At 42.4% G+C, this 18,028-nt stretch overlaps 1 protein-coding gene across 1 annotated transcript in view; it reads left to right on the top strand.

The window, feature by feature from the left end:
* Positions 1–3,378: 3,378 nt before the first annotated feature.
* LAMC1 (laminin subunit gamma 1) overlaps positions 3,379–18,028 on the top strand; it is a 127,150-nt gene continuing 112,500 nt past the window's right edge. Inside the window, exon 1 of the mRNA XM_012735837.2 lies at positions 3,379–4,071. Coding sequence (XP_012591291.1) covers positions 3,657–4,071 — 415 coding nt within the window. The 5' untranslated portion in view covers positions 3,379–3,656. The remainder of the gene's footprint in view (positions 4,072–18,028) is intronic.

Genomic DNA, 18,028 nt, shown 5'->3' with positions numbered 1-18,028 from the left:
AGTGCAATTCTGAAAAGTATAATATAGTATGTACACATAGGCTGACATTGTTATATTAGTAGTAGTAATTACTATTTTAAGTTGCATTTCTAAATATAAAAGATAAAGTATATAGGATAGTGGTGCTCAGGCTTGGGAAGAATATAGGGAAGTGAGGTAAGAAAGACTAAGGAATGGAAAAATAAACACATCGGTAATTATAAGAGGAAAAAAAGGACAAAGTTGCAATCTTGAAAGGTCAAAACACACTTTTAAATTATTTTTCTAATTATATCACATTCTAAATACTGATGTAGTAGACATCTGTTTTTTGTCTTTTTCTTTTTCCTGTCTTGTAACCTGCCCCATTCTGGCAACAGCAACCTTTCCTTTGAATAGCTGTTCCCAAACTCCATAGTTTTCTGGTGGATTGCCGATTATGTTATTGTATTCACTGGGCTAGTGGGGGGTATGCCACGTGACCAAAGCGACGTCAGTCAGCATCCTTTCTTGAAATTATTTATATAGATCCTGAAGGGGAGAAATCTCTTTTCTTGGGAGTTCTAAATGGGATTTAAAAAAAAAATGTTGGCACTCTCACCTGTACAGTAAACAACTACATCCTTTCAACCTGCCTTTCCTGCATAGAGGTACTAATGATTGGGCACTAAGATCATCTTTTGAGAGACCTGAATCCAACATTTCCCATATGTTCACATTATTCTTCTAAGCATCATGTCTATTTAGTAGATAATAGAGTTTCCAAGCACTTAAGAAAATGTGTTAAAAATGCTCTGGAATTTTTTGAAAAACACAGTAAAATGCAGTAAAAGAAAATCTCACACACATCCCACCCCCTTTTTATTTTGTTTGTTTATTTATTTTTGTTGCCCGTGCTGTGGTGTCAGCCTAGCTCACAGCAACCTCAAACTCCTGGGCTCAAGCAATCCTGCTGCCTCAGCCTCCTGAGTAGCTGCCACCGTGCCTGGCTAATTTTTTCTAAATATATTTTTAGTTGTCCAGCTAATTTCTTTCTATTTTTTATAGTAGAGACTGGGTCTCACTCTTGCTCAGAGCTGTTTTGAACTCCTGAGTTCAAAAGATCCTCTCACCTCGGCCCTCCAGAGTGCTAGGATTATAGGCGTTAGCCACCGCGCCTGGCTCCCCACCCCTTTTTTTAAAAAAACTACACCTTTACTTTTTTTTTCAGTCAACTGTGGCATCTCCAGGTACCTAAAATACTTAATTTGATATCATCAAATATCTAGTGTTCAAATGTTACAAATTGTCTTAAATTTTTTGCTTGAACCTTTAGTTTGCTTGAATCAAGATCCAAACAATGGAGCCACATTTTTATTATTAAGCACATTGGCCGGTCATACTTTACCTCTCTCAAAATTGATACGTCCTTGTCAGAGCAACACATTCCCAAGAGCAAAAGAATTTAGAGATTAATTCAAGGTATCTTTATGTGCTTTACAAATATCAGATAGGTTCAGGTAATTAAATTATGGGTACATTTGTATAAGTAATAATTTAATAATAAGTAATAAGTAATAATCAACCTTAGGCCCAAAAGGGAGCAGTAGCAAAGACACATATTTATGTTAATTTTGCACCCTTTGGGGTTTCCTCACCTTATCTGTTTTGACTGTTGGTGGGAAACAAAAAGAGACTTACCCTTTGGTTTGACAATATCCAATGAAGTACTGAACATTTATAATCAGGCAAATGCATTAACATATTTATTAAAATAGAAATAAACACACTTATAGATATTTGTAACTTTATTTACCACTAACATCCTCATCTCTGTCCTATTATGCCAATTGTTCTCAAGTACAGTGAAGGACTGAGAGAAAATACCATCCCATCTAGGTATAAATGAATATATTTATTTGGCTTCAACTCAAATATGAAAGAATTAAGACCTTATTACAGTCCCTATAACTTTATTCTCCCAAAGGGAAGGTGCCAACACTGAGGGCTTAGAGACCTTTAGCCGTGGGTAATCTCCACCCATCTCATCAAATAAAACAACAACGACCCAAGTGCTCGCCAAATAAGCTCAGCAATGTAACAAGTTCCTAGGTAACCCTCCCTCCTTCATCCCACCAATATCCTTAAGGCCCTCCTGATTAGGAGTTCTGGGGCTAACACTGACCCTAACCACAGTCACCTAACCTTCACCATGTTTCATTGATTCAGATTCCCATTATTCCTATCTCAGGGGGACTACTGACTCAAAAACCAAGCACGTGTTGCTTTGTTTCTGTCGTGCATTTTATCATTAAGGGCCTGGAAAGTTAAAAACAAAACCAGACCCAAGTCCGTCTCCGGTCCCACCCGCCCGGTGCATCATCCCTGCGCAGCCCGGGCCGGCGCACTCGGCCGCGCCTGCGCCCCGCCGGCCGTGTCAGCGCCGGGGAAGCGCCCAGGTGCTGGTCCGGGACCAAAACTCATGATCTTCTGGCTCGGGTTCCGCGAACTGAGTCATTCTGGCGCTGGGAACACTCCGTGACTCAGCAGGCCCGAAAAGGAGGATGTCAGAATCCAGATAATTTCGAGTCTTTTAAAGGCAAGCTGGAGCGCACGAGCGCCGCAGTGGACGCGCTCCGCCGCGGGGCTGCGCACCCGGGGAAGTGTCACTCCGTTCCCAGCCTTTCGCTTCCGTCCCCGCCCGGCGGGGCGACTGGCTGCACTTTAATTAAGCGGCAGGAACTCGCTCCGCAGAGTTCACTGTGATGCTGCAACCGGGCCCTGCCTTCTCCAGGGGCCCGGTCGGCCCCTCGACGCCCCGGGCCTCCTCCGAGGGCTGGAGGTGGGCCCCTCGGGTCCCGCCCCGGGCAGCGGCACCTGGCCGCGCGCGCCCTCCTGCCGCCGCCCACCTGGCCCGGGCCCGACCCTGGGCGACCGCGCTGGCCCGGCGTCGCCCCTTTAAGACCCTCCGTGCCCCTCCCCCACCCCGGAGTCTTCCGGGGACGCGGAGCCCAGGACCCCGCGCACGGTGCCGGGGCGCCGCGACCTCCCCTTCCCTCCCGGCATGCACCGCCCCGCCGCCCCTGCTCCGCTCCCCGCTCCCGCCCACCTCGCGCGCCCCTCCCCCCCGCCGCTCCCCCCTCTCCCCGCCCACCTCGCGCGCCCCTCCCCCGCCGGTCGCGCGCCGCGGGCCTGAGCGCGAGCCGCCGCCCCCGCCCCCTGTCGCCCCCGCCGCCCCTGTCGCCCCCGCCGCCCCTGTCGCCCCCGCCGCGAGTCGCCGGGCGGGCGCGCAGTCCGTGGGCGCGGAGGGGGCGCGCAGCTGCGGGGCCGCGGGCGCTGCCGAGCCGAGGCTGGGGCTGCGCGGTCTCCTGCCCAGACCCCACCCCGCCGACCCCACCCACGCCTCCTTCCTCGGGGGCGCGCGCTCGGGCACGCGCTCGGAAGTCGGGGGTCGGCGCGGAGCGCGGGCCGCGTCGGGGCGGGTGCGGGCGGCGCGAGGGCGGCGCGGGGCGGTGGCCAGTGAGCCGGCGGTTCTCGCTAGGGGCGCCCACCGCCAGTCTCTCGGCGCGAGCCGCCGCCGCCAGCGCCCGCCCGAGAGCCGGCCCGGCCCCAGCACAGCCCGCGGAGCGGCCTCCGGGACGCCGCGAGGCGAGAGGAACGCGCCGGCGCCTGGCCTTCGCCGCGGCCCAGCGCGCGGGATGAGGGGCAGCCAGCGGGCCGCGCCGGCCCTGCGGCCGCGGGGGCGGCTGTGGCCCGTGCTGGTCGTGCTGGCGGCCGCCGCGGCGCGCTGCGCCCGGGCAGCCATGGACGAGTGCGCGGACGAGGGCGGGCGGCCGCAGCGCTGCATGCCCGAGTTCGTCAACGCCGCCTTCAACGTGACCGTGGTGGCCACCAACACGTGTGGGACTCCGCCTGAGGAGTACTGCGTGCAGACCGGGGTGACCGGGGTCACCAAGTCCTGTCACCTGTGCGACGCCGGGCAGCCCCACCTGCAGCACGGGGCTGCTTTCCTGACCGACTACAACAACCAGGCCGACACCACCTGGTGGCAAAGCCAGACCATGCTGGCCGGGGTGCAGTACCCCAACTCCATCAACCTCACGCTGCACCTGGGTAAGCGGTGACAGCCCTGTCCCCTGCTACTGCTCGCCCACGGCTCAGCTCCGGACCGTCTCCATCCCCTGGTCCAACCTGAGGGGCCCAGACAGCCACAGGCTGCTTTCTGCTCCCCAGCGTGGGCCACACAGAAATTCCTTTCCCCAACTTTTAAAATCTAGTTTTTAACATCCGTGAGGGCCAAGATGCTCTGCTGGCATCTCTCTTTGCTTTCTTATTCTTTCTAACTTAACGGGATTCTCGCTCCCTGATTATTCGCCATTTCTGCTGTTTAGGATTTTGGTTTCTTTTTCCTGAAGCGTTAAATCAGAAAGTCCCATCCTTATTTTTCTCTTTCTTAGCGGGGCCGTCACAACGCATTCTTGGATCTGGAGCAAGAAGGTCCACCTTAAACACTTTTGCCTTTAAAATGTTTAGAAGTCTCTCTCCAGGGTTTAGGGTGATTGTTGTTTGCTCTGTTGTGTTAATGGAGTTTGTGGGGAGCAAATGCTTCCACCGCCTGTATTGCCTAGGTGTAATTAAAATAGAAATTCACTTTTAAATTTATTGTTCTTTAGAGCTGTTCAGCTTTAATTAAGAGCCACATAGCTATTTCACTGCTATTCCACAGAGAAAACAAAAGGAAGTGCACTCACTGTAATTGCTGGGCAGAGTTTTGTCCCTGTGTAAAACGCTTCTACTGTCTCCCCTTTTGCTTTAATTCAAAGTAAGTGTAGAAACATGCATATATGATCCTTTAGAAATCAGGAAAGGGATGTATAAAAACCTTAATGGCAGGGCAGTGGATGAGGATGGACGCGTGAATCCGAAAGTATGCAATAATGTTTGATCCAGGTAAGTTCTTCTTCATCACTGAGATATATAAGTAAGCAGATTTCATTATTGTGTTTAGCAGACTAACCTGTGTGTGAGAAACTGACATTTGATTTGTACCACTTCACTCCCCGTTGCATTGGGAGACTTGCTTTTACCAGTAGCTAGCTGGTACTAATGAACTTCCAGAGTGAACAGACCGCCCCAAGCCATTCTTATGTCAAAGCAGGGTAGTTCTATGAGGCTAATAACATTATTTGGGGATGTTTGAAAGGAACATTTTGTGGGCAAGTGATTCTTTTGATCATGATTTTGTATTTTTCATTCCATTGCTCTCTGGTACACTAAACTTCATGTAAGTATCAAGATGCCAGAGAAAGAATATGACTCACAAAAAGTGCTTTGAAAAGTGAAATTACTGTGTGTAGAGTAAGTTTTAGAAAAGCCGTGGTATTTAGCACCTTTGTAGTGAATTCCATTTTATTTGTAGATAAGTCATTAGGCAGGTGAAACTTTTTGAAAATGAGTTCATAAAACTGTGAGGCTCCTGTTTTTCAGAGATTGAAGTAGAAAAGTATACTGAGTTCAGTTTTTTAAAGATATTGGAAATATATAGAAGTAATAGTGTCTTAAATGGGTAGGTGCCTTTCTAAAGACATTGCAAGAGACAAAGAGTTTCCTGAGATCTATGGGGAATCTCTTAAACTATTTTCTTCTAAGTGTTATATTTTTTAAGTTGGCAGAATTATTTTTAAAATTTGTATCCAGGTATTTTTTTTTTTATTTTGACTTGTTAAAGTTTCAGTGTTCAAGTTTGAATACGCTTGATGTCTTATTTTCAACTTTATTTTTAAATTTTAAAATGTTCAAAGAAAAGGCATTGTCTGATGCCTCAGAGTGCCTAGATTCAATTGAAAATTTCTAAACATCAATCTCTTATTTAGATAAAGGTGGAGCTGCCAATCTTGGCTCTCAGTTTTCTGTTGTAGGCACTATGTAGCAAAAGGTTATTTCTGGTGATTGCAGAGATAGATTACTCAGTGATTACTTCTCTGTTGCAAAGCTAATATAGTAGAGTAAGTCAATATCAGTCAAGTTAGGTTGCCTACTACCGGGACGCAGATATATTAACTTTGGGTCTTGTTGATTAAAAGGTCAAAAGAGATCTCAGAGTTCACTTTGTTAGGACTCTAACATGACTCTTTTACTCTAAAAATATCATATTGCTTAGACTTGTTTTTGCTGAAAAATTTCTCAGTTTTTGGTAATATTCTTGCTAAGTGAAGTTTATACAACTATGGGTTTAAAACTCGTAAGTTAAATTATTTTCATAGAAGTATTGTGATTAACTGTAAAAGTATGCACTTTAAACTTTTTAGTTAGACAGTTTATAAAAACTTGACTAGAATTTATTATACTTGTTCTTGGATCAGAAATGATGTCCTGGAGGAAATTGTGTGTGGTGGAGGAAAGAGGGAGGGATTTGTATGTGGTGGGGTTGATGGTTCTTTTTCTTACTCTCTGCCTTCCCGTTTTGTTAATGACAAGGATATATCTATACATGTGTGTTATGATCGACAATTTATGACAAGTAGGCAAAGCTTTATGTGTTACCCTGTGAACTCCAGTTACTGCATGGGCTGTGGCTAACTATTTCCCATGAATTCAAGTACCATGACTGTTTTGTGCATCTATTAAATCTCCCATCCAGTTCAAATTTCACATACCCTTAAACAAGTGATGCATATTGTGCTTTGCCCTTACAGAGCATGTGAAACTGGAAATGAGCAGTGTGAAAGAACTGGGTGTAGCCACCACTTTTCTAGCCTGCCTTTTGATGTTGAACTCAACACGGTAAACTTTAAAATAAGCGAAGTCAGATCATACTTAAGTAGTTACAAGAAACATACATATTTTGGCACTGATCATAAGTCACTCTTTAAAATTATAAGAATGAAACATGATATGGTATATTTAAACATTAAGGGTAATGACAAGTGAGGCTCTTTATCTCTAGCTGCTAGTAGGCTCCATGCCCTAGAGACCACTATTATCAATTTCTTATACAACTCTTCAGAAGTTTTCATGCATATACATATAAAATTATTTAATCATTTTAACTGGTACTTTTTGGGGGAGCTGAGGCATATTTTAACAGATGGCAAGTACAAATTAGATCATTGTACTAGTATCATCACTTGCTGTACAAAAGCCAGGAAAATTAGCATTACTTCTGAAAGCAGCCAAGTCTTAAGCACCATATACAGTAATCCAGGGTGCTGGGTGTCATGCATCCTCCTCAGATACAAAGAGTTAAAGTTGCTGTGGGAACCAGAACTGTACTTTCTGTCTGTTGTGGCGAGAAATCTCAGCCAGGCACTCTTCTCCAAAAAGAAGTCCTATTTTGCCTTTGATTTCTGGATCTTCTCTCTTAACTTTGATATGGATTATTTAATTGCTGTTAAAAAGTTTGGCTTTTATGTCTTATAATAATAAGTCATAATAAGTTTTATCAGTATCTTTGGGGTAGTTGAAAGTAAGATTGTTGTTGAGGATTTGCCTTTTATGAAACAGCCCCTTTAATTAATTTGATAGTCATTGTGGATGGAAACTTGGCAGAGAGGGTTTTCATCTTGGAGAAAGGTAGCCTTCCCTCTTTCTAAAAACAATTAGATTAATGAAAAGAGTGCTTAAAACACCAACTCAATCAAAGTTTATGGAACGCCTAAAATTAACACCGAGACCAGATTAGTTTCTAAGCTCCTCATAAACTTTAGGAATGAATAGTGATTAAATGAATCTTTTAAATCTATATCTGAATATTCTTTTTATTTGTGTAAATCAGAATAATTGATATATTAGGATATTGCCTTTTATTCTGTTTGGTCTTTTAATGAGTATGTATTTAATGTGGAACAAATAGTTTTTTCCCCCAGGAAAACCTTTGTATGGTAGGTTCTGACTATGTCAGGGAATAGCTCACTCTGGTGACTTCACTGTGGTATTTGTGCACCCTGAGGGGACACTATTATAGTTTGTCTCACAAAGGCCTGATTTACATTTTGCAGGTTTCAACTTGAGAAGTTAGGGAGCTCTTCTTTAATGGCCAGGAGTTGCTGCACACAGTTTTATAAAGTTGCTTTTGGCTGTTTTCCTTTTCTACAGTTCACTGCTTTTTCTGCAAATTCCTCCTCTATTCTAAGGGCATTTCAGAAAAGAATTTACACTGTAGGGAAGAAGTTGGCTATCAGGCATCCTCCTTACCGCATCAATTTGTCATTGGTCACATTTGTGGGAAGAATAAAGTTTGACTATTTCAATTCTAAATAATCTTAAGAACTTGGGTTTGCCTTTTTCTACGCACACCTTCCCTCACGCATACATTCTCCTGTTTCTGCCACATATTGCAAAAACATTTTTAAAATACCTATGAAATACATACGACTGTACCTGATAATAAGAAGGTGTAGAAGATTGAGGGTCCTGTCTTCAAAAGCTTATCCTCTATTAGATGGAACTTACACACTCAGTTGTAATGGCAATACAATAATAAATCAAGGGTGAATGTATAATGTTTTATAGTTCATAAAGCCCCCAGTTGATCACCAATTAGATTTTTCACATCTCAGTGATGGCAAAGGTTGTGATGTGCCAAAAGTCACGGTGGAGGTAGGTTGTTTTTTTTTTGAGACAGAGTCTCACTTTGTTGCCCAGGCTAGAGTGAGTGCAGTGGCGTAAGCCTAGCTCACAGCAACCTCAAACTCCTGGGCTCAAGCAATCCTCCTGCCTCAGCCTCCCGAGTAGCTGGGACTACAGGCATGCGCCACCATGCCCGGCTAATTTTATATATATATTAGTTGGCTAATTAATTTCTTTCTATTTATAGTAGAGACGGGGTCTTGCTCTTGCTCAGGCTGGTTTCGAACTCCTGACCTTGAGCAGTCTGCCGGCCTAGGCCTTCCAGAGTGCTAGAATTACAGGCGTGAGCCACCATACCCGGCCTGCTTCTAGTTTTTCTAACAAATCTCTCAGAATGTCTAATTTATTCCCAACCAACTGTAAAGTAAAATTTCATGTACACACTGAATCAGAGATACCAGGCTCCTTTGGTTTTCTTTCCTTTTTCCTATCTGCTCCTTTTTACTTATGTTCCTGGGTTCCTTGTTCCATGCTATTCACTTTGCCTGAGTTAACTCATCTTTATCTCAGGGTTTTATTTGCAATTTCATTTGTAAATTTATAAATTCTAATTTGTACTTCTAGTCAGCTCACTTTTCCAGGCCTGAAGACTTGTTGCATATGGTCAATTTGGGTTGTCCAAAGACCATGTCCAAAATTCACTCCTTATTTCTCACCCAACTCAAAGCTCTTTGGTATTCCTATCTCAGTGAAGAACACTGCTGTCTAACACTTAGGCTCTCAACCAATTTTTCCCAAGTCTTCCCTGAAAGATTACCATGCTTGATAGGCTCTTATCAGTAAAGATTATAATGTTTGGTGAGCAGATAGTATCCTCTGCTGTGAGGTGGGTCAGTTCTGGGCAGCTGTAACTCCACCCTTTTCTTTCCCCGAAACCCATTCTTACTATATAATCTGTCCAAGATTCCACTCTTACCTCCTATATCCAGATACTGTGTCTCTTGAGTGTTTATCTTTCCATCCTTTTTGCGTCTGCCTTACTGTAGGTCCCATTGAATTTCACCTGAATTACTACAACACCCTCTTAACCAACTGGTGGTCTTTCTGCCTCCAGTTTTGCCCCTTATATTTGGCAGCTGTACTGCAGACTGAGTGGTGGTTCTAAAATGCAAACTTAATTACCCAGCTAAAAATTCTGTAGTGGCTTCTCAAGCCTTTAGGATAGAGTCCAAACTCCTTGGCACAGTGTACAAGGTACTTTAAGGATCTGGACCTTTTTAACCTCTAGGCTTATCTTTTGTCACTTGGCATGCCCAAAGGGCTATTCTCTGGTTTGGAACAGTTCCCAGATGTCAGCACCTTCAGAACTCCTTCCCCAGTTTCTCTGACTCTCCCCCTCTCCCCTCTATCTGCCTCACTGCCTGGCCTGGATTAGGTGTCCCACTCTTACTACTCTGCACATATCTATCAGAGCACTTATCACATAGGATTATCTGTTTCTTGTCTGTTTCTCTACCTCTAGACCATGAGGTCTTTTGAAGGCAAGGTCAGGATGGGACTTGGTGATCTTTTAATTCAATTAAGAATAACTAATAGTTGCTAATTGCTTGCTATCCCTTAGCGCCATGCAAATTCCTGGGTGTATGGTGATTCATGGGACACTGCCCTGACCTCATGCTTAGATGAGGTCTACACATGGAGACCTATGTCTCTAGACTCAGCAGGGTAGGGAAATTATAGCCCTCCCTGCCAAATCCAGCCCAGGCCTGCCACCTATTTTTGTATGAGCCATGAGTGAAGAAAGGTTGTACATTTTTAATTGGTTGGAAACAAATCACAAGAAGAATTTGTGACATGAAAATTACATGAAAGTTCAAATTTTAGTACCTGATAAGTTTTATTTGAAGGCACTTTAGCCCATTTAATAATGCATCGTCTGTGGCTGCTTTTGGCACCATAAGGGCAGAGTCGAGTAATGGCGACAAACTGCATGTGTCCCAGCCCCAAAAGGCTGAACTATTTCCTGTCTGACCTGCACAGCACAGATTTGGTGACTTCTCCTCCAGAGCAGTATGTTCATGTCATGTAATAAGTCCTAAGTGAGCAATGCAAGCACGGAGAAGACTCAATGACCATTTGGATGGAGGCTGGAGGCACCCTATCTCCAGGGCAACTTCTCTGGCATAGTGTTCAATAAATATATGTAGAGCGAGGGAATGAATGAATGGCTGAATTATAAAAGTCTACAACATTGCACATTAAATTCTTGAAAGCAACACATTTGAGCTTATTTTTATCTGTGCCATCTCTCTATTTTTACGAGGTATATGCTGCTGTACTAGCTAATGTTAAATGCAGTATGCGGATATTTCTGTAACTTTTTAAAAAAGTACTAAGTTATAGGAACTGATACGGAGTTGAAAGATGTATGACCTTTTATGGGTAAAAATTAGACTGTTATATGACTTGAAGTCAGCCTGGATAAATTTTATGAGAAAACTGCTCATGAATTCTTGAATGTGAACATATATATTTCTGAAATTTTAATGTTAATTTGTATTTTTCCTTCAGAAATGGACATAAGCAAATGTAATATATATATATATATATATATATATATATATATATATATATATATATAAACTGTAGTTTCAGCTACTAGGAAGGCTGAGGCAGGAGAATCACTTGAGCCCAGGAGTTTGAGGCTGTAGTACACTATGCTTGTGCCTAAGAATAGCCTCTGTACTCTAGCCTGGGCAACATAATGAGACCCTGTCTCCAATAAATAAAAAATATATATATTTGTATGTTCATTATTAAAATAGATTTTTAAAGGGATTTATTAAGCAATTGAAGGGAAAGGTTACAGTGAAGTATCTTATTTGCCTTTTTGTTTATGGCATCATTTTTAGTTTAATTAATTCATTATGAGTAGAATTAGAAGGTAGGCCTCTGGGGTACACACTCTCTTTAGGATGGGGAAGAATTGCAAACGTAAGTTCAGCCCACTGTGTCCCACATTAAAGTGGTCAGGCAGATGAGCAGCAATCACGGAGCTGCCTAGAGTCAACAGGCAGCAGAACCAGCAGATGCTTCTTTACTTGGTTCTTGTGTCCAGCTGTGCTTAATTGACAGCTCTACCATTGTTCTGTTTGGGTTTTAGGGAAAAGTGGCAAGAATTTAGAGCAGAGATGTTTGTTTATTTTAACTGCTCACCATTTCTTGAAAGATTTTGAAAAATAATAACTCTTATTTTCGGTTGTCAGTTTCTAAGGGTAAAATTTCAGTATGATTGTGCGCTGGTTCTGTTACCTTGCCTTGGTTGCTTGCTCGGAGGCTTGTGTTTGAGGGTCCTGCCAGGATTTGCAAGCATATCCTTTCTTGTAAAATGATAAAGTTAGATGTTTGCTCATTGGGGCCTAAAACTGATAGCTTGCTAAAGGGGTTCCCAGAAAACTCATTTGTAGAAATGTCCCTGAGGCTTTAGAGTATTGCACCAGACTGGTTGGCACTAATTAAGTGCATCTGCTTTGCTTTCCATGTGCTCTTCTAGGGGGCCAGCCTAAAATAACTGGGCCCAGTCAGTGTGGTGCCCTGCGCAGCTACATATTCATGAAATAAAATAAAGCAGATTTCTCTTTCTCAGACAATGGGCGCTCTCAGATCTCTTGTGAGAAGGGTACCTTGTGGCAAAGCTGGGAGATGGCTGGGAGATGAATTAGGTGATTTACCTTATTTCTCTTAAAACTCTAGGAGTTACATTGCCTCAGCTCCCTTGTTTTACTCTTTGTTTCCAACTGTGTAGCTGCTTCCTGTTATATTGAAGGCAACATTAGGTTTTTGTTCTGTTCTTTGGATATTTGTTATTTTATCTTCTTTTTGGTTTTGTCTTTTTTTCTTTCCTGTACTTCAGTGAATGCAAATCTTGTTGGTGAAAATATTAATTCAAAATCAGCCTTCACATTTTTTTAATTTCTTGAATTTGGTGCATGGTCTTTGTATAAAGTTAGGGACTTAATAAATTTGTTTTATGACGATAAATCAGTACTGTATAGGGAAAGATTTTTGCTAATCAGAATGATTAGTAGGTACCTGTTTTTAGAGACGGCGTTAATGACCATTCTCTCTTTTTTCTCTTCTCCTTTATAGTTCTGATTTTGTGTTCTATATCTTGACCTGGGTGGAGGTTATATAGGTGTATACATATGTAAACATTCAGAGCTATACAGCTAATATTTGTATGCTTCTATTGTATAAATTATCCTTCAAATTAAAAAAAGAAACTTTCAATGTTAGAGTGACTCCACAGCGCTCTAGCCTGGGAGACAGAGCAAGACTCTGTCTCAGAACAGAGAGAGCAAGACTCTGTCTCAGAACAGAGAGAGCAAGACTCTGTCTTATCATCTTTCTCCTCTTTACCATAAGTTGCTGGCTTTAGTAGGTGGTAACAAATGTTTGTTTAGTGAACCAGTAAGTGAACCCCCTGGTTTTAATAGAGTTATGAGCCCACTTTGAATGAAGTCCCTGCAGGGTGCTCTCCTACAAGGACTCAGGCAAGCGTGATGGAAGCTGCAGGAAGAGGAGTGTGGGAAGCCTGTGGGAAGAGCAGTCCTCTGCTTGTCTCACCTCGCTTTAAGCAGGTAGTGGTTTTGGTTGATGCTTCATGGTTTGATGTGGTAAAATGGTAAGTTTGTGGGTTTTGCTGCAGGTTTAGAGACTTCTTTTTTCTTTCTTCTTTTCTTTTTTCTTTTTTTGAGACACATTCTCACTCTGTTGCCCTAGGTAGACTGCTGTGACGTCAGCAGTCACAGCAACCTCCAACTTGTGGGCTCAAGCGATCCTCCTGCCTCAGCCTCCGGAGTAGCTGTAACTACAGCCTCCGGACACGATGCTTGGCTGATTTTTCTATATTTAGTAGAGATGGGATTTCACTCTTTCTCAGGCTGGTTTGGAACTCCTGAGCTCAAAGGATCCTCCTACCTCGGGCTTTCAGAATGTTAGAATTATAGGCATGAGCCCCTGTGCCCGACCTAGAATTCTTTAACTATCTCTGCATGGCATGTGCTCTGGTCACAATGTCTAGTGTTCATATAACTTGCTATTTAATTTCCTTGGTGAAAAATAAATGTTCCAAAAGTTACTTATGAAGACCCATCTTCCATCCTTAACATGTACTAAGTGGTGGCTTCCTCTTACCAAGCCTTTTAGAAATAAGAAGTATGAAGCTTCAAATGCATGGCTTTCTTGGAGAAGACTAGGAAACTGTGAAGTATTTCCAACAAAGTGAAAAGACCTACTCACTAAAAATGAAATGAACTTACTGTGTTGTGATTCTGCTCAGTGGACAAAGGTCTCGTGTAAGTAAGGCGGCTGGGGAGAAAAGCCCTCATTTATGGGCATCATAACAGGGGATGTGTGAGTTACAATAGATATCAAAGACACCTTCTTTGTCCTGAGGTCATTTGTGATGTGTTTTAGGAGCTAAGACAAAAACATTCATCTACAGGAAAAATAATTCAGTTGGAACTTTAAAGTGCTGAGGGAGTACCTGCAGAGCATTTTGAAGAGTGTGGATTGAAGTCAATCAAGAAAAGCTTCTTGGGTCTCAGAAGTAATGGACATGAGTGGAGGACTTTCCAGGAAGGATGAGTCGTTTGAATAAAGATCTAAAAGTCACCAGGTGATGGTGAAGGCATTATTGGCCTTTCATGTAGTAATGAGGGCATGCTGTTGGCTGGGCTCTGGGAAGGAGAGGAGCTTGCCAACTGGTTGGCAAAAGAAAATGAATTACCTTTTGTTGAGTGCTGCTTGGTTACCTCTTCAGATTTTTGGGAACTATTGTTATCCCCTGTGGAATGATGGTATGACTGGTGATTTCTCCGAGGTTGCACAGGTTAGGTTTAGGTTGGAATCCAAATCTGCTGTGGTGCATAGATTATGCTCTTGCCACTCTGCCATGTTAGGTCAGACCTGATAAGGGATAGAGAACTATAGAAAGACCTTAAGTAGGGGAGTCAAGAGAAAGCACTGTGTCTCAAACCAAAGAACTAAGCCTTCTTTCTCTGATAGACCTTGGTTGAGGAGCTCTGAGTTAGGATTGCTTCTGTTAAAGAGGGCTATAAACTTCCTTGTGAAGAACAGAGGATTGTTTTCAATGGAAGACTTTCAGGTTTTGGATGCTTGGGCTAGTTGTATGATATTTGGTTGTTAATACCTCTAGGAATTTCAAAGGAATTTATTGAATTTCAGAATGAGGTCCTGGGTTTTGTCAGTGTCTACTGATAGGAAAAGTGTACCTTACCCCATTTCCTGAAGGGTGGTCAGTGCTTTACTTAATACAGGGGAATGCCACCTTATCTCCTTTCTACCTTATCCATGACTCCTTTCTGGTTGTGGAGAATTGCTGAGTTGAGTTGCTTACTTTATCTGACATCATTAAAGATAAGGCTGCACGGTCTATCTCCAGGTTCTAGTTCTTTTCTCTCTGCTCCAAGTAAATAGTAACTCTGGCTTGGTGGGTCGTCTCCCCCCCACCTCGTTGTTATTCAGACTTGCTAACTGAATAGGTCAAATCCACCTTTTATTGATTGGTGGATAGATAATTCCTGTGGTCCCAGGAGCTTTCTTTGTCTCTGTTTACATTTTTATAAATACATAAATCTCTCTCTCCCTCTTTCCCTCTTTCCCCATCTCTCCTCCTCTCTCCCTTTCCTCCTCCTTTTCTCTTTAGTTTCCTAACAGTGTTGCTGAGCTAAGGTTCAATCAGGAGATTCTTAAATACTATATATATGATTTTTTTTTGCTTTATCTTTGAAAAAGGGGGTCATAGTTTCCATTTAAAACATATATTTATAATGTATTTTATGTTGCTCTCCCTCTACACTCTACCTCTGTTGCTAGAATTTAAGATTCTAGGATTGGTTTTTCTAGGAAAAAACCTTTAAAAAAAGGTCAAAACTCTTCTTACTAGAATTGTACAAGTGTAGTTGGCTGATTAAATGTACTGAGTATTACTGAATTACTGCCCTGCTTTTTCTGCTTTCTTTACAGACATGTTTTGTATAAATTACATGCATATCTGTGATCAGTGTGGTTGTGTCATCGTGCTAGGCAGTGATGATTTTTAAATGTTCATGCTCAGTTTCTTTTCTTATTGCGGGTGGTGTGGGGGAGGATGGGTGGGGTGGCGTCCACTGCTGCACTGGAGGGCTGAGTGTTGGGTTGGGTTTAAAATGCCCCGGACTCCCCACCATGCTTGAGGGTTTTTTGTGGGGTTTTTTTTTGCCATTTGGTAAAATATAGAAGCAGAAATATTTTCTCAGGGCTTTCTCATCAACTTTCTTCAGAGAGAATGAAAGAATCTTAACAATTTCCAAGAGAAGAGCTTCACAGTTTCTAGAAAGGAGCTAGTGACAGCATGATGCAATGAGATCAACAGCTTTTCTTGAGTTTTCCCTGGCAGGGACTGGGAAGTGATGTTTTCCTGCCCTGGAAGCGCAAATCCTAATTAGAGGCAGGAATGGTCTGCTCACGTGTGCTCTAAATCCATGATCATTTTATTAGCAAAAACTGTAAGGAATAAATTATAGTAATTTGGCAATGTGAGATGATTAGATCAAGATACTGAGTTTAAGCTTTCTGAACCTATTCCTTACAACATTTAGACTCAGTTTTCTGGAATGTTGACATCCACTAGACTTTTAAAAATACGTGGCTAACTAGAATAATAAAATCATCAAATTTTGGAGTTGGAAAGAAACTTAGGAAAGTTTAAGCTATAAAAACATATTTTAGGGATGGGCCCTGGTTTAATTTAATCTCTTACCAAAGAAGTTAAAGTAGGTGTGGTTGCCTTGGTTACCTTGGGTTAGCAGTTTAACCCAAAATAAACATCTGTGCTGCTGTTCTTCAGTGCTTTCTACTGCTCATATACCTTATTCTGATAGGACTGATGACAGCACCTGTTTTGATGTTACTACGTTTTTAGATTTTTTTTTTTTAATGCTAAATAGAGATGAGCATCCTGGAATTTTCATTGAAATTATGTTTTCTTTTTGGAGATGGGAAGAAGCAAAGGACTACAGGTGAAAATTGCTCTTTCAGAAACCAAAAGAGCAGCAGTGTGCTTTAATTGCTTTGGTCATGTGCGTGCCTCTCCATGGGAAAAGGGTCATGTTCAGTGGGCTTGAGTGTCTTGGATTAACTTTTGGAGCAGCTCTGCACATACTTTTGAATTTATGGTGAGTATTTTAGATAAGTTCATGGGATAGAAAGTCTATTAGAGACTGTAAATTCTTAAAATTCTACAGATTATGAAAGTTTGTGGGAACATCTGTAATGCAGCTGTAATAAAATTTGTTTACTTTTTTGGGATTGCTTTAGAAGCTCAAGCTGGTTTGTTTATTGTTTTTTGTTTTTTTTTCAGCATTTTTGCCACACACCAACAAATAACTTAGTATTGACTCCTGATGGATTGGAGATCATTCAGTTTTGTAGTCATTGTAGTAAGATTTTGGTTTTAAACGTATGTCTACTTTAAAACTCTTGTGTCCTGGCACAGACAAAAGATGGACTGATTGTGGAAATTAACATACTTTCCAGATGTTTGGAGTGTATTGACTTGTTTTCCGTGCTGCCTTTTGAGTGTTCTTGGGAGTCTGTATCTGTGCTTTCCTCTGTTTTTCTTTTCAGAGCCCCTTGGGGAAGGGAGGGGGTATCTGCTTTTTGGATTGGGAAATAGCATAGGTATTAAATTTGTAGTGAAACCTTTTGAGTTGGTATTGACATTTCTGTGAGAGGAGAGGCAACTCTGTTCCCTTGAGGGCGGCCATCGATAAGAGTGGTATTGGGGATGAGACTCCGGAAGTAACTAAAAATAGACTTATTCACATCTCTAGAGATTTTCAGTTATGAAATGGGCAACTTGCTAGGAATCTGCAGGCTTTTAACCATGCCTGACTAAAGAGAACTTGTTTTTGAAATTCCCAGCCTTGCCTAGATCCCTGCTGTCTTTTTGTCCCTCCTGCTAACACACAGCTGTTTTTGTTCATACATCATTTTGTGTTCAACCGCCTGGTTACTTCCTCAGGTCCCTTTTATGAAGAATAATGGACACATGGGAGTTTGAACACCCAAGTGTGTGGCTGTTCAAAGAGGAAGTCTGAAGGAAGCACACGAACCTTGTCAGAGGAACAAAAGATGGGACAGGAAAGGCCACCGATGATTGTAGCCTTGAAACATCTGTAGGGAAATCTGACAATTTCTAAAATATAGACATTTTGTAGTTTATAAATGACATTGTTTATTTGGAACTTGTTCCATTTTTTTTTTTTTAAAGATTTGGGGGTATTAAACCCTAATCCGTAAAACAGGAATGGATGTGAACAAAAGATACAATGGGGCATCATCGGTGTTAAGAGCAGGAAGGAGGCTCTGCCTGTGGCAGGCTTGTGTAGGGAAGAGGCTGCAGCACCTCGTCTTGACTGACAGTGACAGTGAGGCT

The sequence above is a fragment of the Microcebus murinus genome, chromosome 23 (genome assembly GCF_040939455.1).
Source record: "Microcebus murinus isolate Inina chromosome 23, M.murinus_Inina_mat1.0, whole genome shotgun sequence".
In the NCBI taxonomy this organism is placed as follows: Eukaryota; Metazoa; Chordata; class Mammalia; order Primates; family Cheirogaleidae; genus Microcebus; species Microcebus murinus.
This window is presented reverse-complemented; position numbering and strand designations above follow the sequence as displayed.